The sequence below is a fragment of the Notolepis coatsorum genome, assembly GCF_963971535.1.
Source record: "Notolepis coatsorum genome assembly, chromosome: 1".
NCBI classification, from domain to species: domain Eukaryota; kingdom Metazoa; phylum Chordata; class Actinopteri; order Aulopiformes; family Paralepididae; genus Notolepis; species Notolepis coatsorum.
In genome coordinates, this window is record NC_140165.1 from 192,027,882 (window position 1) to 192,051,475 (window position 23,594).

Sequence of the window (23,594 nt, forward strand, 5' to 3'; positions counted from 1 at the left end):
CAAATACAGTGATGTTTTTTCGGAATTTTCTACCTCAGACAAAACTAATGCAATATTAATGCGACAGTTGATCAGCCATTTTGTGTTGTGTGTTTGTTGTGTTGTTCAGTAAAGTAGAGATGTCCGATATTATCGGTCGATATTGGCATTCAAATGTAATATCGGAAATTATCGGTTTAAACTTTTTTAATGGCACAACTTTTACACAAGATGCACATTTTATACATCAAACTCTTCAGCTACTTCTCCTCTCACTCAAAATGTAAATATGAGAGATGTGATGTATAGTTTTTGAGATAATTTATGTTTGTTTGGCACAACTATAAATGCTGTGGCTTTCGCATTTCTGAGCCTGAAGATGTTTGGTCTATCGGCGCGTGCTTGATGACACCATCAAACTGCATCATCACTTGCAGCATAACAACAAGCCTGTTAGGGGAGTCGCTCACTATGTCTTTGATTTGGAAGTGTCTCCAGATATTAAACTTGCCGTTTAAATTAAGGGACAACTGGATGGGTTTCTTTCGGTGTTGCCTGTTGCTTCTTTTCATCATTTTGCTGCACAGACGTTGCATGTACTGTATCTCCGGATGATTCTTCCTGAGGTGGGCGCAGTGACTGTAAAGCGGAGGTTATGCGAGGAGGAACCAAGACGTCTGCCTTCAATATGCCAAATTGAATCTCCCACCTCAGGAAGAATCACCCAGAGATACATGCAACGTTTGTGCAGCAAAACGATGAAAAGAAGCAACAGGCGACACAGAAAAAACCCACCCAGTTGTCCCTTAACGAGTCGATCAATAAAAAACTCAAATACATTAGTATTACCAGCCAAATGATGGCCACTGGCCAGTTACATGTAGAGCTCATCTAGAGCACGGCTTGAGCCCAGTTTATTTAAAAGTTTTTTTTGTGCACTTTACCTCACAGTTGTATAGGTACAATGTTGTTTACATTTTGTGAAGAAGTAGAAATGTGCCCTATGTAGTGGGCGTTTGTCAGGATTATATCATGGAGAGTGTGATCCAAGCTGCTGTTTGAGACTAAATAAATATGGCACTTTTTTCCATAGCCTTACTTAATCTGAAGTAGTTGTCATATTTTGCACAGATAATGTTTACGTTTAGAAAGCCTTGTTGAATGCATCCAGTGAAATTAACACATCAATACATACTTTTATTGTCAAAAGTATGCATAATGTTAATTTCACAACAAGAGATATGTGATGTTAGCTACCTGAAATTATTTCGTTTTTTGGGGGGAGGAAATCCCACATATATCGTTATCGGTTGATATCGGTATCGGAAATTAAGAGTTGGACAATATCGGTAAAAAAGTCAATATCGAACATCCCTAGAGTAAAGCCTGCTACCGACCCAGTCTGTGTCACTGTTCTGTGTGTGTGTATATAACCTCAACTGACACAGGGTCAAGACCATTGTTATATGAATACATACATACACTAATCTCTCTTTCCCTGTAGATGTAAATGAGTGTGAGGTGGGCGGGTCCTGTCCAGGTCAGGAGTGTATCAACACAGAGGGTTCATTCAGTTGTCGAGCCTGTAGAAAAGGATACCACAGTGTCAACGGACAGTGTACAGGTAAGACACAAGACAAGTGTTCCTTTATTAATGCCCTTGGGGTAATTCAGGTATCATAGCAGTATGGGGGAGGGGGTACAGGTAGAATAGGTCATTATAACAATATTAATAATACGATTTGATTCAAAAACATAGGACGTGATGTTAAACTGTCCTTTATGCCAATAGGATGGTGAGTGCTTACACAAGATTTGCCTTGTTGTTGAAGGTGGTAGGTGATTGACAGGTGCAGGTTCTTTAACCTCTTAACCTCTTCAGCAGGCCGTCACACACTCACGCGCAAGTCGCAGCACTTTGCTCTCGTCTGTCGGCTCCGGGCTGTGTTTTCGCAGATCAACCAATACATTGTTGGAAAGTTGAATTTGCCGCCTTTCGATCGTCACCCCACTCAACCTATTGCGTGATTCCATTCTTGAGTTACAAGAGGAAACTGATTCCATTCTTGAGTTACAAGAGGAAACATCCGTCGAGCGTCATTTGACAAGTTGTTCAGATGAACTGACCAGCCACCGCTGATGGCGAAAATTATTGACCACCGTTGTAGCCAAGGATCATCTGCTCCGAAAGCAATCCCAGACGAGTGCTGAGAGTGGGGGAAGGTGACACAAGAAGTCCATTGTTTTGACTTGAGCATCGGAATGAATGGCAGTGGACGGCCATTTTTGGATAATCGTGCCGAATTTCTACTGGTACACACATTACAAAAACCTTTGTAAAACGTTCATTTTCCGTGGGCTTTTTATAAACTTTGGACCTGTACAGTACTACACAAGACTTCAGGCTATGGAACCATTATCTTTTCCAGCTCATACCTCTCAGCTGGAACTTAAAAACAGGCATCTGGCAACCAGTAAAAAAATATGTGAGTACACAAAACCTTTACTTCCGTGTGTTCAAACCTCTGTTACTCTATTTCATTAGCACTCAAAGTGATTGTTCTTTATTGTGTAAGAAACTTCAGAATGTTACCTTTCAAAAGAGACCAGACTCATGCATGTGCTATAAGTATAAAGTATAATAAATAGCAAATTACCGTGGGTATGCAATCGTCAAAAAAATTAACTAGCCCCATTTTTTATTAATTTTCAATTAAATGAAATAGAGTAACAGAGGTTTGAATAACTATAAAAAGTCACACACACAGAATAAATACATTTTATGTTGCCTTTGTTCGTTAGAGAAAACGCATTTCAATAATCTATGCCTTTATTATATGCATTATTCTATGCGCACTGCCAGCCAACCTTTATGCAACGGGATACACATTTTGACGGAGGTCCAACATTTTTTAAATAAATGCAAAATAAATAAATGCAACACTCCCAGACATACCCCACGCGAAGGTAAGGAAAAACTCACTAAAACCTAGCAATAGGAGGGGGTTAGAGAGTTCCCATGTTTGTAGTGGGCGGAGATGGAGCAATAAATACATGTAGTGAGCATATGCATACATGGTGACAGTAGAATCATAGTATATAAGAAAATTGTGAAATAGAGTAATAGATAGAACTACTGCAAGCGTATGGATACAGGATGAGATACAAGACAATAGCTCAGGGCCGTATGCCCCCCGTGGGGGCAGGATAAGTCACTCAGAGGGTTCAGCACTGCAGGCCGCGTCTATTCTTTTACCAACAAACTTGCATTTTTCCGCGATCTGATTGGCCACTGATGTTTCTGGTCATGTGACATCTGCGCCAATCGCGTGACGCCTGTTTCTGCGCCTATTTCCGCCTCTAACAGCCTGCAAACTACCTAACGCCTAGTTCTATCACTGGTTAAGCTTAGGCGACTCTTTCGAATTTGGTTAAGGTTAGAGTTTGGAATCAGGGCTGGTGTTCTATCGCCCTGCTCTAAGACAAACTCTAACCTTAACCAACTTCGAAAGAGTGCCTAAGCTTAACCAGTGATAGAAACAGGCGTCACACGATTGGCGCAGATGTCACATGACCAGACACGTCAGTGGCCAATCAGATCGCGGAAAAATGCAAGTTTGTTGGTAAAAGAATAGACGCCTGCAGGCCAGACAGAAGACGGTATGAAGCTGTTCCATGGGACCGGTTGAGACAGAGACAGAGGTTAAAAGGTTCTACTATGTCTGCAGAAAAGCAGACAAGGGAGCAAATAGACATCCTAACTAAACTAGACAGATTAATCTAAGGGTCAGTCCCCGACCAGGTGAGATCAGGGTAGGTTGAAGGAGAGAGAGAAAAGATGGGTCTTAAGCAGGGATTTAAAAGCTTCGACAGAGCAGGCGCCCCTGATGACGGCAGGTCATTTGTTCCACAGGTAGGGAGCGCGGTAGACAAAGGCTCTGTGGCCGGTGGATTTATTTTTAACCCTAGGAATCGATAGAAGCCCCGCATTTTGTGAGCGCAGAGCACGAGCGGGTGAGTATCGAGAGATGAGATCGGATAGATAGAGCGGTGCAAGTCCATTTAAAAAAATGTAGGTGAGGAATAGCAAAGTCAGATTGGGCTTGAATAGATAGCCAGTGTAGGGTGGACAAAACTGGTGTGATGTGATCAAATGTTCTAGTTTTAGTTAGTATCCGTGCAGCCTACCTTGAATTAGGTAGGCCTGAAAAAAGTGCATTACAGTAGTCTAGACGTGATGAGACAAAAGCATGAATTAGGGTTTCAGCATCAGCCAGAGTTAAAATGGGGCGAATTTTTGCGATATTACGAAGATGGAAGAAGGCAATTTTGGTGAAATTAAATGAGAGGGAGGAATCAAAAATGACTCAGAGGTTTTTTATGGTGGAGCTCTGGGATACATGACAAGTATCAAAGTTGAGGGAGATGCCTCTGTGGTTTGGGGGGCCAACAATTAACATCTCAGTTTTATCTGCATTAAGGAGTAGAAAGTTTTGCGACATCCACTTTTTGACGGCAAGCAGGCAAGCCTCAAGATTTTGTAATTGGGAGGAATCATTTGGCTTAATAGGTATATATATGTGTCCGGATGGCTAAATTCAGTACTGTATCTACAAAAACCCCTGTAAATAATTTTTTGTACACTTGATCTCAAGAAGGTGCTGAATTAGCTGAAATGTTCACGTCTGGTCAATGTTAGCATGGTGTTATTCACTGTCAAAGATGAAAAAATACTTCTTCTTTGGTTGATTACAATTTACTCAAGCATAGTAACAGACACAATATTTCTGACACTGGGAATACATTCCCTGAGGTCCATAGATGTCCCTAGATAGAAAAGTTGAAGGAGATTATGAGGAAATGAGCCAAATGCGCTGGCCAGGTCAAGGCAGATCACATTGAGGTCTCTTCTGTGCTTCTTGGCTGGTGCCAAATCAAGCTTATATGCTCCAAGCAACCAGAGAATCCTGGAATTCCTGCTTTCTGTACAGATGTATCAATATCTGGTCTCGCCCCAGCTTACATAAAGGAACTCCTGGTCCAATCAGCCAGCTCCAGATCCCTCAGATCAAACAGTCAAATCTGCCTTAAAATCCCACATTCAAGACTGGTGACGAAGGGAAACCGGGCAGTCGCAGCACCGACACTCTGGAACAAGCTCCCACTAAACATAAAATCTGTAAGCACTCTAGGGACTTTTAAGGCCATGCTCAAAACCCACCTTTTCGCCATAAAAAAGAATCCTTGAGCTAGTTTTGTGTTGTAGTATGACAGGTGTATTATGTCCGTCTATTATTGTTCCTGTCTTTCTGTTTTTCTTTTTTTTCCCAGGCTGCACCCCGGGCCGATGCGACTATTGGTTGAGGGGCGCAATATAAATAAATGTATCATATCATATCACCAATGTATTTGTTTCTTTCCTGGTAAGTGGACAGCCTCTGTGACACTATGCTGAAAAAGATTCCCCCCCCCCCCCCCCCCCCCCCCCCATGTTCAGAAGGCTGATTGGACAAAATTGACTATAATGTCTGATGCATCCTTTTCCTTTGGTATTAGCACTCCGCCAGCCCTTCGCCTTGGGTATTATTTTCACATCCGGTGCTTTATTGTAGAGCTTAGGTACTCCATTAGGCTCCGGGGGGCAATGCTGCTCTTGCTCGCCGGACTGTGTTCTCTACTTCTTTCCATTTCAGAGGACTAGTGTCCAGGTTGAATTCCTGAGGTTGTATTGGTAGAATATCATGTGGGATGACTATCTGCTCATGCCTTTTTGTGTCATGGTGGAGCTTTTCTAGGTGTTTTTCCACTTCCTTTGATGTGTTTGTTCCGCTTTTTTCATTTTTGCAAAGTGGTCTTTGACAAACTTGAAAGGGTCTTTGTAGAACCGTGTTCTTGTGTGTTCCTTCTTCCTGCAATGATTCTTCTCTCTCTGAATCAGATGCTTTCTCCCATTGCTTTTTCATCTGTCTCCTCTCTTATTATACTCTCGATCTCTTGCTGTCTCCTGGACTTGGCTGGTGCTGGTAATGCCATTCCACTTCTCTTCTTACTCACTCCAAAGCGGTCTTCTCCATAGTGGTGGATTATTTCGCCCATCCTTTCTAGCTTTTCCACTGCTGTGCCCACTTGCTGCTCCAAGATCTTTGTTAGGTCATTGTTGATTGTTTCCCACTCTTTCTTTTCAACAGCTTTGGGCCATTTCACACAAGGTCTGTGCCCTTTGATATTTTTATCCATGAGGTATTTCTGTGCTTGTATTAACCTCCTCAGCAACAGGGGCGCTGATGCTCTGCAAACTTTGGTTTGTGTCGCTGTGCTTCACTCAACTGATTTGACTGGTTGCTTCGTAAGAAGTACTGGTCAATGCGAGGCCCCTGTCTCTGCTTTCTCAAGCACCTGTTCCTCCCTCTGTGGATCTTCAAGCCCATCACTGATGTTACTTTCTCCCAAACACAACTGCTGTTGTGGTTACCTTGCGTGCCATGCTCTCCTTGTTCGTAATCGTTTCTGTTCCACGGTCTGTAACTGTGTTATCAATTGGTATCTTGTGCCCCCGCTCGAGCAGGCTCTAGGGGTATATTCCTTTGTTAACGTTCTGTAGCATTTAGCTGATGTCTCCAACAAACTGAACGACTAGCCCATGACAGCCCCAGTGGGGTCTGTTTCCTCCTATCAGCTGTCTCTACACGTTGTCACAGTCTTTCCCAATAATAATAATACTAATAGAACATAGAACAAAGTGCAAAGTAATAATGGTGATAGTGATAACAGTAGTGAACAGTAGTGAATGGCAGGATTCAATCAGACAGTAGTAATAGTGATTCTGGTATACATGGTCCAAACCATAGTAACACCAGTCTGTGCAGTGTTTATAACATAAACAATCTCTCTCTATTTCTCTCTCTCTCTCTCTCTCTCTCTCTCTCTCTCTCTCTCTCTCTCTCTCTCTCTCTCTCTCTCGCTCTCTCTCTCTCTCTCTCTCTCTCTCTCTCTCTCTCTCTCTTTCTCTGTCTCTTTCTTTCTCTCTGTCTCTCTCTCAGACATAGATGAGTGCAGGGAGACAGCTGATGTATGTGGTCGTAGCACTCGGTGTGAAAACACGCCAGGCAGCTACAGGTGTGTGTGTGGAGCCGGATACAAGTTACAGGGCAATACCTGTACTGGTAAGACACACACACACACACACACACACACACACACACACACACACACACACACACACACACACACACACACACACACACACACACACACACACGCACGCACGCACGCACGCACGCACGCACGCACGCACGCACGCACGCACGCACGCACGCACGCACGCACGCACGCACGCACGCACGCACGCACGCACGCACGCACGCACGCACGCACGCACGCACGCACGCACGCACGCACGCACGCACGCACGCACGCACGCACGCACGCACGCACGCACGCACGCACGCACGCACGCACGCACGCACGCACGCACGCACGCACGCACGCACGCACGCACGCACGCACGCACGCACGCACGCACGCACGCACGCACGCACGCACGCACGCACGCACGCACGCACGCACGCACGCACGCACGCACGCACGCACGCACGCACGCACGCACGCACACACACACACACACACACACACACACACACACACACACACACACACACACACACACACACACACACACACACACACACACACACACACACACACACACACACACACACACACACACACACACACACACACACACACACACACACACACACACACACACACACACACACACACACACACACACACACCTAACATAACATAACATAACATACCTTTCAATCATACCTTCGCCCCCAATTAACTTGAACTTGAGGACTGCATACTTTTTTTGCAAATCAAAATACTATACTTTATATTTATAGCACATGCATGAGCCTGGTCTCTTTTGAAAGATAACATTCTGAAGTTTCTGATACAAAAATGCACTATTAGTGCTAATGAAATAGAGTAACATAAGTCTGAACTTGAGTTGTAGAAAAACTCGCCAAATGATTGACGGAGGTAGAGCCTCGGGAGTCGGGAGTGGTATTCGAAAATGATTAAAAGTCTGCTAAAGACTTTGGCGCACGCCTCACATATTGGCATGTAACTCGAGAACCGCTGAATGGATTTTTTCGCCTGAAATGGAAATCGACAGGCTTTAATTCGATATATATTGTGAAGTAAAGCTTTTACCACTACCCCATTCAATAAAAAGTGCTGATTATCTAAGGGATTGTAATATCTAGTCCTATAAGTTCAACTGATAAGCTGGAGAAATCCAGTGACTCCTGTGAAAGTGCAGCTGACAACAAGGGAAAGACCATGTGACGGCTTGGAAAGACAGCTGACAGGAAGGAAAGACCCCAACAGGGCTGTCATGGACTAGCTATCCATGATGGCAGGCTCCATCGCTTAATTAAGTGCACAAAAGCCACCCCTCATTGCTTTCTCTAAAGAGAAAAACACCCCTAGAGTCTGCGAGAGCGGGGGCGGAAGATGACTCATCGGCTGACCACCCGGTAACTGACCCTGGAATGAACATGACGACGAACCAGATAATCGGCACATCAACTGAAGGACAGGAGCACAGAGTATGTAGCTGTGGCTTGTCCAAGGTAACATCCATCAGAGGCCTACGAATACATCAAGGGCGGATGAAGTGCTTGAAGAAAGTGAGGCCGGGACCTCGCATTGATCATTATCTTCTGAGAGAAAGGTCAAGTCAGGCGAGTGAAGCTCAGTGGCAGGATTTAACCCTCAGTCCACCGAGCATCAATACCCCAGTGGCTGAAAGTAATTCAAGCACATCAGAGAACTTGGAACCAAGTCACTTGCAAACTTCTTTGGAGAAGAACATGCAAGGCCACAGACCTCATGTCAAGTGGCCAAAGTCCAGCAGCAAGAAAGGGTGGGCGACAATCGATGCAGACCTGATCAAAATCCTGGACGGAATCAAAGGAACAGTGGAAAAGAAACTGGATAAAATGTGCGATCTGATCTACTTCTATGGAGCAGAAAGGTTCGGAACAAAAGAGACAGGAAAGAAGGACATGACACCAACAACCCCTCCCAAGTCCAGAAGGCAGCAAGAAATCCAGCACCTTGTCAAAGAGAGAAGGGACTTGAGGAAGCAATGGAAGAGAGCCTCATTGGAGGAAAGAGTGGGCATCGACCTCCTGCAAACAGACCTGAAGGGACGCCTGGGAAGACTGCGGAGAGCTGAAAACCTCAGGACTCGACGCAAGAGGAAGGTAAGAGCGAGAACATCCTTCTACAAGGATCCCTTCAGATTTGTGAAAGGACTCTTCACAAAGGAAAAGAGCGGGTCACTTAAGGTGCCAAAGAGGGAGTTTGAGGACCACCTGAAAACAACTCACACAGACAGCAAAAGATATGAACAGAGGGAACTACCACCAGACATGCCACCAATTCCTCAACCAGAACACCAGCTGGATGACTGTCCTCCAAGGTGGAGGGAGGTTGAGGAAGCAGTGAGGAAGGCAAGGGCAGCTTCAGCTCCAGAACCAAATGGAGTTCCATACTGGCTGTATAAAAACTCCCCAAATATCTTACGCTATCTGTGGAGGCAAATAAAGGTGATGTGGAAGAAGCAAACCATCCCAAAAGCATGGCGAAGCGCAGGGGGAGTGGTAATCCCCAAGGAGAAGGATGCCTCAAACATCGATCAATTCTGGCAGATCAACCTGCTGAATGTTGAAGGGAAGGTCTTCTTTAGCATTGTTGCTAAAAGGATGACAACATACCTGAAGCAAAACAACTTGATTGACACATCTGTGCAGAAGGCCGGCATTCTTGGTTTCTCAGGATGCTTGGAACATACAAGCATGATATGGCACCAAATCCAATCTGCCAAAACGGAAGGAAGAGACCTGCACGTCTTAATCCTGGACCTAGCCAACGCTTTTGGATCCGTCCCCCATTCTCTCATCTGGACAGCCTTCAACTTCTTCCACATTTCAAATACCATCACAAACCTGGTGAGAAATTACTTCCAAGATCTGCAATTCTGTATCAAAACAACAGAATACACAACATCATGGCAATCTTTGGAAGTGGGAATAATGGCTGGATGTACCATCTCCCCACTAGCCTTCACCATGGCAATGGAAGTGGTCATTCGAGCTTCCAAGTGGGTTGTGGGAGGAGAACGTCTGCAATCTGGACAGCGTCTACCTCCTATTCGCGCCTACATGGATGACATGACCACCTTGACCTCAACCATTGCATGCACCAAACGTCTGCTGGGAAAGCTTCATGCCAACATTACATGGGCACGGATGAAGTTCAAACCCAGCAAATCCAGGAGCATATCCATCGTCAAAGGAAAACTCGTGGACCAGAGGTTCCACATCAAGGATACACCCATTCCTTTGGTGTCAGAACTGCCAGTCAAGAGCCTAGGGCGATGGTACAACGCGAGCCTCAAAGACTCAGACCAGAGTGATCAGCTGAGGGAAGAAACCATCAAAGGCCTTGTCAGCATAGACAAGACCTTGCTCCCTGGAAAGTTGAAACTCTGGTCCCTGCAGTTTGGATTGCTCCCCCGCCTGATGATCCGAGCGGCTGCTCCCAGACTGGCAACTGGGAGGAAATGGATCCCATCTGAGGCCGTACAGCAAGCAAAATCTGCTCTCAGGCATGGAGACATTGTAGGACAGGTGCAGCATGGAAGAGGTGGGTTTGGACTTGGAACAAGTCGACCCACATGGCACAAGGCAACATCAACCCAGAGGAGAAAGCTGGTGGTGGCTCAGGTTCGGCAACAAGAGGAGGCAGACGGATGCGCAAAGGCAGTCTCACAGTCCAAACAGGGCCAATGGACTAGCTGGGAAAACCTGGAGCATTGTAAGCTCACATGGAAGGATCTTTGGGAGATGGAAGGAAGCCAAATCAGCTTCAAGAACCTAAACCAGTGGTTTGGAGAAGATCCTTCTTGTGCGCTTTGCCAAACCCCCGCAACACTGAGGCACATCCTCACCGGCTGCAAAACCAGTTTGTCCCAAGGGCGCTACACCTGGAGACACAACCAGGTCCTAAGACAACTGGCAATCACCCTGGAAGGAAGGAGAACTACCAACAATGCCCTCCCTCCCCCAATGCCTAGACACTCAAACACCACTTCTTTCGTAAGAGCAGGACAGCTCCCAGCAAAGCCATCTGCAAGAGTAGAAGCAACCCTCCTAGACACTGCCTGGGACTGGAGAATGCAGGTTGACTTGGACCAGAAACTAATCTTTCCGCCTGAGATCATTACAACCAACCTCAGGCCGGACCTGGTCTTGTGGTCAACCTCCCAGAAGTCGGTATTCATTGTGGAACTAACTGTACCATGGGAGGCTGCAGTTGGTGAAGCATATGAACGTAAACGACTGAAGAACTCCGACATAGCAGCCGAGGCGTGCCCAGGTGCCCAGGTGCTTCCGGTTGAGGTTGGATCTAGAGGATTTGTTGCCATGTCCACAACCAAGCTTCTTAAGGGGATGGGAGTGCGAGGACAGGAGTTCCGACAAGCTGTCAAAACACTGTCAGAGGCTGCCGAACGAAGCAGCAGATGGCTATGGATTAAGAGAAAGGACCCCAACTGGGTGCAAAATGACCATTGAGGGGTAAAAGCAGAGGGGGGCACACCTGGGACGCCAGGTGTTGCCGTTGAGCCCTTCGGAGGTGTCGTGGGCCTGTCAACGAAACACCAATGAAGGAGGGTGCCCACCTGAAGACCCCAGTGAAGCTTTTACCACTACCCCATTCAATAAAAAGTGCTGATTATCTAAGGGATTGTAATATCTAGTCCTATAAGCTCAACGTATAAAAAATATGCACACCCAAAGTGGCGTCAGGTAGGGATGGGAATTGATACGATTTTATCGATCCGATTCCATTATCGATTCTGCTTATCGATCCGATTCTTTATCGATCCCTGATACATTTATAATTTAAATAAATAAATTGGAAATGCAACAGAACTAAGCTGGTTAGAATAACAACATGCAACTTGACATTTCTGATTGTCATTTATTGTTGAGCCCCCATGTCAGAAAAATATATAAATTAACTATACACTTAAATACAATTATGTATTTGAGATTCTCTTAATAAAAAAAACAATTTTATTATTAGTTTTTTTTTGTTTTTTTTTTATTCTTAAACTAATTTAATCTATTGAATAACGACATGTTGAATGCAACTACAGTTCAATATCTTAAATAAAGTAAATTTAATCTATTGAACTGTAGTTGCATTCAACAGGTCGTTATTCCTCTGACTCCTCTGTCTCTGGTCTTTCAGAAGACCAGCGCGCGCACACACACACAGAGACGGCTAGCTCCCCGGTCCCCGCTCGCCCCCACCCTTTCTACCTGAGCTCAGTTGTTATCTCTCTCTGTGTGTCTGTATGAGCTTGGTTAGCTAGTGTTAGCTAGCGTTAGCTCCGCAGCTAACGTTAGGTTACCCCGAATTAACTGAATGACTAGGTTGCAAAGCATCGGAGTAGTTTTCACTGCACATTTTAAACAGTCAAACAGACATAACTTTAGACACTAATCTCTCTCTTCCTGTAGATATAAATGAGTGTGAGGTGGGCGGGGCCTGTCCAGGTCAGGAGTGTATCAACGCAGAGGGTTCATTCAGCTGTCGAGCCTGTAGAAAAGGATACCACAGTGTCAATGGACAGTGTACAGGTACACACACACACACACACACACACACACACACACACACACACACACACACACACACACACACTGTTACGAACTAGCGTCAGTCTAGGTTTTAATTAGTTTGCCATTCCAAACACTAGTTCTAACCTGAAGTGTAGTATAGAGGGGAAATGAGGGAAAACAGAATAGATGGTCTGAAGAAAGAGAAATAGCAGTAGGTTAGCTTACCAACTCAGTACACAAGATCACAGTCTGGGCCAGCCCCGTCTGATGCTCCTTTGAGCGGCCCACCTGACGGCGGCCTATCCAATAGTTCATTCAAGTTATTTTTTTAGGTTTTTAGGTTTGTTGATCCAGTGAACACAATACTGGTGTTCTAACAAATAAAGAGTTCATGGGCTTTGATGTCTGGAGTCCTGTAATGTGGTCTGATGCATGGAGTTCTGTAACGTGGTCCAGTATGTGGAGTTCTGTAATGTGGTCTGATGCATGGAATTCTGTAACGTGGTCCAGTATGTGGAGTTCTGTGATGTGGTCTGATGCATGGAGTCCTGTAATGTGGTCTGATGCATGGAGTCCTGTAACGTGGTCCAGTATGTGGAGTTCTGTAATGTGGTCTGATGCATGGAATTCTGTAACGTGGTCCAGTGTGTGGAGTTCTGTAATGTGGTCTGATGTGTGGAGTCCTGTAACGTGGTCCAGTGTGTGGAGTTCTGTAATGTGGTCTGATGCATGGAGTCCTGTAATGTGGTCCAGTATGTGGAGTTCTGTAACGTGGTCCAGTGTGTGGAGTCCTGTAACATGGTCCAGTATGTGGAGTACTGTAATGTGGTACAATGTGTGGAGTCCTGTAATGTGGTCCATTATGTGGAGTTCTGTAACGTGGTCCGATGTGTGGAGTACTGTAACGTGGTCCAATTATGTGGAGTCCTGTAATGTGGTCCAGACTCCAGTGTGTGGAGTTCTGTAATGTGGTCTGATGTGTGGAGTACTGTAACGTGGTCTGATGTGTGGAGTACTGTAACATGGTCTGATGTGTGGAGTTCTGTAACGTGGTCTGATGTGTGGAGTACTGTAACATGGTCTGATGTGTGGAGTACTGTAACATGGTCTGATGTGTGGAGTACTGTAACGTGGTCTGATGTGTGGAGTACTGTAACGTGGTCTGATGTGTGGAGTCCTGTAACATGGTCTGATGTGTGGAGTACTGTAACGTGGTCCGATGTGTGGAGTACTGTAACATGGTCTGATGTGTGGAGTTCTGTAACGTGGTCTGATGTGTGGAGGTCTGTAACGTGGTCTGATGTGTGGAGTACTGTAACGTGGTCTGATGTGTGGAGTACTGTAACATGGTCTGATGTGTGGAGTTCTGTAACGTGGTCCGATGTGTGGAGTTCTGTAACGTGGTCTGATGTGTGGAGTTCTGTAACATGGTCCGATGTGTGGAGTTCTGTAACGTGGTCCGATGTGTGGAGTTCTGTAACGTGGTCCGATGTGTGGAGTTCTGTAACGTGGTCTGATGTGTGGAGGTCTGTAACGTGGTCCGATGTGTGGAGTTCTGTAACGTGGTCCGATGTGTGGAGTTCTGTAACGTGGTCCGATGTGTGGAGTACTGTAACGTGGTCTGATGTGTGGAGTTCTGTAACGTGGTCCGATGTGTGGAGTCCTGTAACGTGGTCCGATGTGTGGAGTTCTGTAACGTGGTCTGATGTGTGGAGTTCTGTAACATGGTCCGATGTGTGGAGTTCTGTAACGTGGTCTGATGTGTGGAGTTCTGTAACATGGTCCGATGTGTGGAGTTCTGTAACGTGGTCCGATGTGTGGAGTACTGTAATGTGGTCCGATGTGTGGAGTACTGTAACGTGGTCCGATGTGTGGAGTACTGTAATGTGGTCCGATGTGTGGAGTACTGTAACATGGTCTGATGTGTGGAGTACTGTAACGTGGTCTGATGTGTGGAGTCCTGTAACGTGGTCCGATGTGTGGAGTACTGTAACATGGTCTGATGCGGCTCCTAGAGTACACAAGCACACTCATTCCCACACATTTTATCAACAGCTTAACACCCATATTCCTCAACGAACTTAATGAAAACCAGCTCACACAAAATGTGAATGAAAGGAAGGAAAATGGAGAAAACTATGATATCTCCCCCCCCCCCCCACACACTCTTCTCTTAGCTGTCCATCGTGTTCGATGATGACGCTTGCTCCAGGGATGGGGAGAGGGGGAGGGGGGTTAGCGACGCTGCCGCTGGTGCCACTTCTCGTGGGCGTTGAGTCCGATCCTTGAGCCGCACACCCGTCCACAGATGGCGCAAGGGAAGCCAGATACCTGGGGGATGCCAACCGCCCGCTGGTGTCGTTGCGTGCGCCTCTCAGATCTTCGGTCTTGGTTTGTTTGGTGTATTTGGGAAACTGCAGTGGCACAAGTGACTTGCCAGGCTGATCTGTCGAGTGCCAGAGTTTCAAGCTGCGTGATGTTTGCACACTTTAGGAGGTCCCTGGTATAGTCCTTAAAGCGTCTCTTTTGGCCTCCAGCAGCCCGCTTTGCTCCTCTCAGTTGGCCATAGAGGACTTGGCGGGGCAGGCGGTGGTCAGGCATACGTATGGTGTGCCCTATCCAACGAAGATGTTTTTTGGCCACAGCTGCGGCCATACAGATTGAGTTGGTGTTGTTGAGGATGTCTGTGTGCGGGACTCGATCTTCCCAGGTCAGGCCGAGGATCCTTTGGAGGCAACGGATGTGGAAAGCGTCCAGGTTGGTGATGTTCCGGCGGTATGGGGTCCAGGATTCTGCTCCATAGAGCAGAGTGGAGAGACATACTGCATTGTAAACGGCAACCTTGGTGCTGATCTTCAGGTTTCGGTTTTCAAAAACCCTGCTGCGTAGGCGTCCAAAGGATGATGCCGCTTTATTGATACGTGTGTGTATCTCCGGGTCAAGGGAGCAGCATGAGGACAGAGTGGAGCCGAGGTAGGTGAAATGATCCACTGTTTTGAGTGGAACACCGTTTATGTGAAAACTGGGAGGTGTAGAGGTTCGGGAAGTGAGTTGGGACATGACTTCGGTTTTTTGTATGTTGACCTGGAGACCGAAGGATTGGTACAGGCTGGATATGGTGTCGAGAGCATGCTGCATAGACTCTGGACTGTGAGCTAAGATGGCACAGTCATCAGCGTACTGTAGCTCACATACTTGGCAGGATTTTGTCTTTGTGTGTGCCTGGAGCCGGCGGATGTTGAAGAGACTACCATCAAGGCGGTATTCCACATGGACACCGTCTTCATGTCCCAGGGCTCGGCGGAAGAGGCAGGTGACGGCAGAGAGGAGGAGATTAAAGAGCACCGGAGCCAAGAAACAGCCCTGCTTCACCTCAACATTAACCTTAAAGGATTCTGACTGGAGTTCACCCGTCTGAACTCTGGCTTGCATCCCGTCATGCGGCTCCTGAAGGATGGAGAGAAACTTGGGTGGTACCCCAAGTTTGTTGAGGTGTTTCCAGAGCAGCTCACGGCTGATGGTGTCAAAGGCTTTGCTTAGGTCTATGAAGGCTATGTAAAGATCCTTGCGATGCTCTCTGCTCTTCTCTAGCAGCTGCCTCAGGACAAAGACCATGTCGGTGGTGGATCTGGTCTTCTGAAAGCCACATTGAGTTTCCGGAAGCGCAGCTTCAGAGATGTTTTCCACCAGCCTGTTCAGCATGATCTTCGCCAGCACTTTCCCTGCGATGGAGAGGAGAGAGATTCCACGGCTGTTTCCGCAGACTGCTCTGTCCCCTTTCTGCTTGTAGATGACCACAATGGGTCTCATTCCCAAAAAATTTCCAAAGATATATTCTGGAAGACTTATCTTGGAACCACTGAGACATAATCTATGACAAGTACACTCTGAGTCCTGAACGTGCTGGAGATATGTCTTAAGTGGCTGAAACGGTCGCAGAAATTATATGATCTGATATCTGCTTGGAGAATGGCAATCTGTCGTAAACTCCAAAGCACGTTCCCGTTCAGCTCATTTGCATACAAATCACCGCCTCCATAGTTCCTTATAAGGCAACTAGTGACGCAGCTGTGTGAAATGGAATGGCGGAAGTGCTTTGCGAGCCGCGTGATTACGAAACCTAGCGTCGGTCAGTGCCAATCAGAGAGCGTCTCCGAGAAATGCGGCTAGGTTTCGTAATCACGCTTGCGCCCATCAAAACTAGATTAGATTAATGTATTGGCATCATATACAGCTTGCGGTACACACCTGCCGCAGCGCGCGCGCACACACAGATACACACGCACGCGCACGCGCAGTACTGTATATGAATGAATGAATGAATGACATATAATATATATATAGCCTACGGCGGGTGTAATGAATGAACGCAGTATAGGCTTATTATTCCATAAGCCTATAGGCTACTGTTCATTCGTAGGCGCACACAAGACTTGTTATGGAATATTAATGCAGTCTATTTCCACCGATTAGCTTTAGTTCTTATTTATTTATCCACTGTCATTTCAGTGTTGGTATAGGCTATATAGTGTATTTCAATATAAGTTTAATTGATTAATGATATATTCAAAGGAATGCAGGTTTATAGCTATATCAACCCCCTCCAATGTACAGTAAATGACCAAGTATGGTTTTGTCAATATTCCAATGTACAGTTTTGCTTGTACATTTACATTTACATTTAGTCATTTAGCTGACGCTTTTATCCAAAGCGACTTACAAGTTCTGTGCGACAAGACAGCAAGAAGGGTATAACTCTATCAGCTGAGTAACAATGTTCATCAAAGTGTTGCGTGTTACAGTGTAGGTTAGTTTATTAGGACAAGTGCATGACATTAAGGTTAGTCGGGGTTAGATTTTTTTTTTTTTTTTTTTTTTTATCCTTTCAGATAATGGTTGAAGAAGTGAGTCTTTGTACAGTGTAAGTCTATCCCCCACCCATCCCTACCCAACCTCCTCCAACAGTTTCTACGTCAAATGTACTCTCTTTTCTGGACTCTTTTTGTATCACAAACTGTAACTGAGGGGTACAATTCCCTGACTGTATTGATAAGTATGGTATCATTAAACCACTACCGCTTTATGTACTTTAATTACTGGCCATACAGTACACGATATATGAATATGATGAACACTTCCCACAATGAAATCGGTTCCAGTCAAAGGTATTAATCAAGTATTTAATGGAGCAAAAGGTACATAGGATACTTTACATTATTCTTTGAATGCACTTGTAAGGCAAAGGAGTATGCGTAGGCAAATCAATAACGAATGTCCATTCTCTGGTTACGCAGGAGGTAATTATACAACCTGAATCTTAGGGAATTATATCTATGGTACACTAGTGATAGCGGGAGATACTGGAAGGGGTTCCCACTGGTTGTAAGCCAGCAAGGGGGTAGAAGATCTGTCGGTAGTAGGACGTCTGGTCAACGATGACTAGGGAGACTTCAGGTACAGAAGCCGGTGCAGTAGTCTCTTGATCCACAGACGAATACAGCTTGGTTCTCTTGTAGACTGTAGCTCTACAGTGAAGAAAGCTAGGCGGCCTCAGGCTCTCTGAGCGCCGACTCGACTTGACTCCTCTCGGGGTAAATCCAACACGTGCAGGCGTCGGCGATTATCCGCTCCATAAATCATAGGACCAAAGCAAATATATTCCAGCCGCAAAGGGCTATGTAGTCGTCGGGTAGATTAATCCAGTGTACATGTCCATACGGTTCTCGCCTAGGTCTCCTCGGGTGAAAGCGCCATGCGGTCGGCCCAGCCTGGATAAGAACTCTAGCTAATGCGAGAAAGCGTTGGAGATGCTGGTCACTATAGAATTCTAACCGCACGATACACTATACACAAATAGACTATTAAAGACTCAATAGAAATATGTCGCACTCGACGGTATAGTGCCAAACTCTGACAATTCAGTTACTAATTCGCACGCGGTCTCGATGCTCTATTCTGAGGCCAAACAGGCCATACTTCACCGCACGTTGTATCGTGGGTGAGGCTTCACTTAGTGGGTAACATACTAAAAGGACGAAGGGTACGGAGGTAAGGGGCTAAGGGGCTTCTACATTCACCTGCGCCGTATTTATACGCACGGTGAACAAATAGTGCCACTCTCATTTCTGTCGCCGTATCCCTGGGCAGGGCCGGGCAAGTACAGACATGTCGTGTCGGTGACTTTGAACTTGGCTCCGGGGGCCGGTCCCTGGCGCCGGTGGACCACTGTCCAATAGGAGAATGAACTATTATGGGCTGGACTAAAGGGATATTCCGTGTATATGTACAAGGAATATACAAGGGATATCAAACGATATACAAATACTATACAATATATATCAATAAATAAATATATATATTCGGTTTAATCTGATCCTTCGTAACAGCCGCCCCCTAATTAGTCCCACCTAATTAGCTAAGCAGAGACAGATTAACCGCACTGTCCACTACTCAATGTCTGTTGTGAGGGATCGGTCAGTTCACAAAGTCATGGGGTCATGGTCGTCATCGATAGTATCGGGGAGCCTTGGCAGTTCTATTAGCCTCGCCACGGGTCGGGTGTAGGTCCGCCCTTGGACGAGCACTTCGGCTGCTCGGACCTTTCCGTCGGCACCGGTGATCACTTTGCTTACGCGGCCAGCCGGCCACATAGCTCGGGGTAGTGACTGGTCGATAATCATGACGACTGTTCCTTCTGTCAAATTGTCTCTCTCTTTTACCCATTTCTGGCGGGTCTGTAGAGACGGTAGGTAGTGGAGTAGGAAGCTGTTCCAAAACTTGTCAGCCAATACTTGACTGTACCTCCACATTCTTCGGCCGTTCGCTTCTTCAGGCCTGTACATTGTCTGGGGTAGCGCGGGGTCCAGCCGCCCCATCAAGAGTGTGTTGGGGGTGACTGGGTCGACATCTGCTACATCACTTGAGACGTAACCGAGGGGCTTTGAGTTCAATACTCCCTCGATCTCCGTGAGGACTGTCATTAGGACTTCTTCCGCCACGGTCTGGGCCCCAAGCACGGCGTACAGGGCTGTCTTTATTGAACGTACTTCTCGTTCCCAAGTTCCACCGAAGTGAGGTGCGTTCGGGGGATTAAACTGGAAGTCAATCTGGGATGGAGCGAGGTGGGTCTTAAGTTCTGGGCCCATAGCTTGGAAGCTCTCTCTCAGCTCTCTTTCTCCGCCTTTGAAGTTTGTCCCGTGATCAGACAACAATATAGACGGTTTGCCTTTCCGCGATGTGAATCTTCGGAAGGCCATAAGGAATGAGTCTGTGCTCATGGTTGGAAGGAGTTCTATATGTATCGCTCGGGTGGTCATGCATTTGAATACAATCCCCCACCGCTTCTCGGTTCCTCTTCCTTTCTTTATATACAGCGGGCCGAAACAGTCCATACCGGTGGAGTGAAAAGGCTTGTCGCCGAGTCGGAGGCGACAGGGAGGTAGGTCAGCCATCCGGGGTATACTGGGCTGCGCTCGCCACTTACGACAGTCTAGACAGGTTCGCTGGAAGCGCCGCACTGCTTCTCTCCCTTGCAGTATCCAATAACGACGTCTGATCTCCGCGAAGACTCTCTCTGCCCCTGCGTGGTGCACATCCTCGTTGTATTTCTTTATGATCAGCTCTGTGACCTTGTGTCGGCTGTTCAAGACTATCGGGTACTTGACGTCATCCGGTAAGTCTGGGGCTCTCCGCAGACGACCACCCACTCTGATGAGACTATGGGCGTCGCTCTCGGGTGCTAGTTGGAGCAGTCTGCTGTCTGATGGGACGGGCTTTGCTCCCTGTAGACAGTCTAGCTCATCGGGGAACGAGTCTCTCTGGGCTCGTTGTAGTAGAAGAAGTTCCGCTTCTTCGTAGTCAGCTGCTGAAAAGTCAGTAGTGGGCTGAACCTCTGGGTGGTGCCACAGAAATGTCTTTAGCTGCGCACTCTCTAGGGTGAGGCAATCGTCTATGTCGGGGTCTGTGGAGACGAGTGTGTTCAATCCACAGAACACAGATTTCTTGTTTTCGGCCTCCTCTTTACTCGCCTCCCGTGGGGTGGGTGTAGGCCACTCTTCTTCCGGGAGCTTGAGAAACTCTGGTCCGTCACTGTATGGGTTGTGACGGGTGAGGTCATCCAGGGACATTCCCCGGGTGATGACGTCAGCTGGGTTGTGTTTTGTGTCCACATACCTCCAGCTTGCTACTTCTGTTAAATCTTGAATCTCTGTGACTCTGACCCCCACGAAGACCTTGTATCTGCACGAATCAGACCGGATCCATGTGAGTACTGTCGTGGAGTCTGACCACAAGATTGTTCTTTGCACCGGAATGGTGAGTTCACGTTGGATTAACGTGGCGAGGTGCGCTCCTGCTAGGGCTGCGCAGAGCTCTAGACGTGGGATAGATTGTTGCTTTCGTGGGGCTATTCTTGAGCGAGCCAGGATGAAAGCAGTGTGTATTTCTCCTCCCTCCTCTCGGGCACGCAAGTAGGCCACCGAGCCGTAGGCTACTTCGGAGGCGTCGCTGAAGACGTGCATCTGGCACGTCTCCGGCCTCACTGTGGGTGGGAAGTAGCTGCGGTGTATGTTAACACCTGGGAGTGAGCTGAGTTCCGTCTCCCACTCTCTCCATGTGGATGCAAGGTGTTCGGGTATGGGGTCGTCCCAGCCCTGGTCCTTGTCCCATAACGCTCTTACAATCATCTTTGCCCTGGTGGTGTAAGGTAGAATACATCCCAACGGGTCATATTGTCTGGCGAGTGTTCTGTATACACTCCGTCTGGTGGTCGGTAGTGCAGTCGACCTTCCCTGCTCCTTGGTCAGGGGTGTGTGTTTATAATGGAGCAAGTCTGTTTTGAAGCGCCAGACTAGTCCTAATGTCATTTCTTGGGCTTCTCCTGGGATGGTCGCCATCCAGGTCTCGCTGCTTGCTGCCTTGTCCTCGGGGGAGAGGCTGCGCAATACTTGCGGGTCGCTGCTGGCCCACTGCCTGAGATCAAAGCCGCCTTTGATCAGGGAGGCGCGGAGCTTGAGTAGAAGGGCCTCTGCTTCTTCTGGAGTCGAGACGCTTTGCAGACAGTTGTCCACGTAGAAACTATTTTCTACACTTTTTCGGACCTCTTCATCAGCTGCTGGGTCCTCTGCGACGTGTTTTTGCAGTGCAAACGTAGCACAGCATGGGCTGCATGTGGTTCCGAAAGGGAGGACTTCCCATTGATAGATGGCTGGTTGCTCATCCCCGATCCTCTCTCTCCATAGGAACCGCAGCAGGGGCTTGTCCTCCTCCACTAGTCTCACCTGCAGGAACATCCCTTTGATGTCGCCGCTGATGGCCACCTTGTCCTGGCGGAAACGTAGTAACACGCCTAGTAGGGAGGGGCCGAGTGTTGGGCCGGGCAAGAGCTCTTTATTCAGATTTTGTGATCCGATCTGGTAGCTGCAGTTGAACACAATACGATCCTTGCCGTTGTGGTGGACTTTGTGGTGCGGCACGTACCATGATTCGGTCGTCTGATCGGCCTCTTTAATGTCAATTTTCTTTATGTGTCCCGCTGTGATTAGCTTGTTAATCTCAGCGCGGTACACAGTCTCTTGAGCGGGGTCTCTGGCTAGGCGCCGCTCTGTGTTCAATAGATACCGCTCCGTCGCTTCTTTTGGGGCGTGGAAGGTGGGCATACCCTCTCGCCTCAGGAGTGGAGTTGCGTATCTCATCACTCCGTTGACTTTGACTCTCTTTGTCCCTTGCTCGAGGAGTGCTATGGCGTAAATGTCTTCCTTGGAACGAATGTCTTTCTTTTCGTTCTTAAAGGGCATTGTCTCTAGTGTCCATAGCCTCTCGACATGCTGTAGGAGGGTGGTGTCTTCTTCTGTCACTCTGGAGTGGAGGCAGCTAGTGGCTGCTGTTCGGTTAAGAGACTTAGCGAGGGGGCCTTGTAATGTCCATCCTAGGCGGGTCTCGACTGCTGCAGGACAGCCTCTGGGCCCTGTGTGGACCCGGTCTATCGGGACTATGAGGTCTGCATGGTCGGAGCCTATCAGCAGGGTCGGGGTGGCACCGTCTATGAGCGGGATAGGTAGTTGACGCAGGTGCACATATTTATCCATCAGCTTGGCGATGGGGTAGGTGTACTGCGACAGGCCTATTTCTTGGCTGGTGAAAGCATTAGTAATCCTATACCGTCTCTCTGGCTGCCCGCTTGCTGCGATAGTGAAGGAGACATTCTCGCCCTTTATCGTCTTTAGATCTCTTCTTATTGTCCGAATCGTCATCTGGTTTTCGCTCCCCCGCAGCCCCAGCTGGGCCGCAGCGGATGCGAGGAGAAGGGTCTTCTCTGACCCGTCGTCAAGGACGGCGTAAGTGTCCATGACCTTGTCTTGGTAACTCAGTGTTACGCGGACCACCTTTAAGAGCACTCGGGCGCCCCCGCTGCTAGCGGGGTCAATGTACATAACACTTGCCTTTGTGCTGCTTGAGGGTGTGGGCTTTCTTCTGTTACTGTCGTGTAGGACATCTAGGTGGGCTCCGTCACACCGACTACACCTCTTCTTTAAGCGGCACTCGGCTGCCATGTGACTGCGCGCACATCGGTAACAGCGTCGGTTGGACTTTATCCATTGACCCACTTCGTCGGCGGTCATCTTCTTGAATGTGTCACATTGTGACAACCAGTGTTCTTTCTCGCAGTACGGGCACACCATCTTCCACTTCTCTTTCATCGAGGGGGTACTGTGGTTCTTGCTGCTCGGTACTGGTTCTGATTGGTGCATGACAGTCACCAATCTTCGGCCATCGTTTGCTCTCCTAGGTCCCTCTCTGGAGCTTGGTGTGCTCCGCACGAACGTATCCAATCGCAGGCTGCTGACTTCTCTCGCCAGGAAGTCGGCTAGGTCTAGGAGGGATGGCTCGGGACCGTTAGGATCACGG

General features: G+C 47.5%; 1 protein-coding gene across 6 annotated transcripts in view; it reads left to right on the forward strand.

The window, feature by feature from the left end:
- The window catches only part of ltbp4 (latent transforming growth factor beta binding protein 4), a 219,225-nt gene that overhangs the window by 114,068 nt on the left and 81,563 nt on the right, over positions 1-23,594 (forward strand). For 5 of the 6 annotated variants that reach the window (XM_084334973.1, XM_084334977.1, XM_084334975.1 and 2 more), the window contains 3 exons: positions 1,484-1,603; positions 7,020-7,142; positions 12,588-12,707. In XM_084334973.1, coding sequence (XP_084191099.1) covers positions 1,484-1,603; positions 7,020-7,142; positions 12,588-12,707 — 363 coding nt within the window. The remainder of the gene's footprint in view (positions 1-1,483; positions 1,604-7,019; positions 7,143-12,587; positions 12,708-23,594) is intronic. The other variant, XM_084334974.1, reaches the window with a different exon arrangement.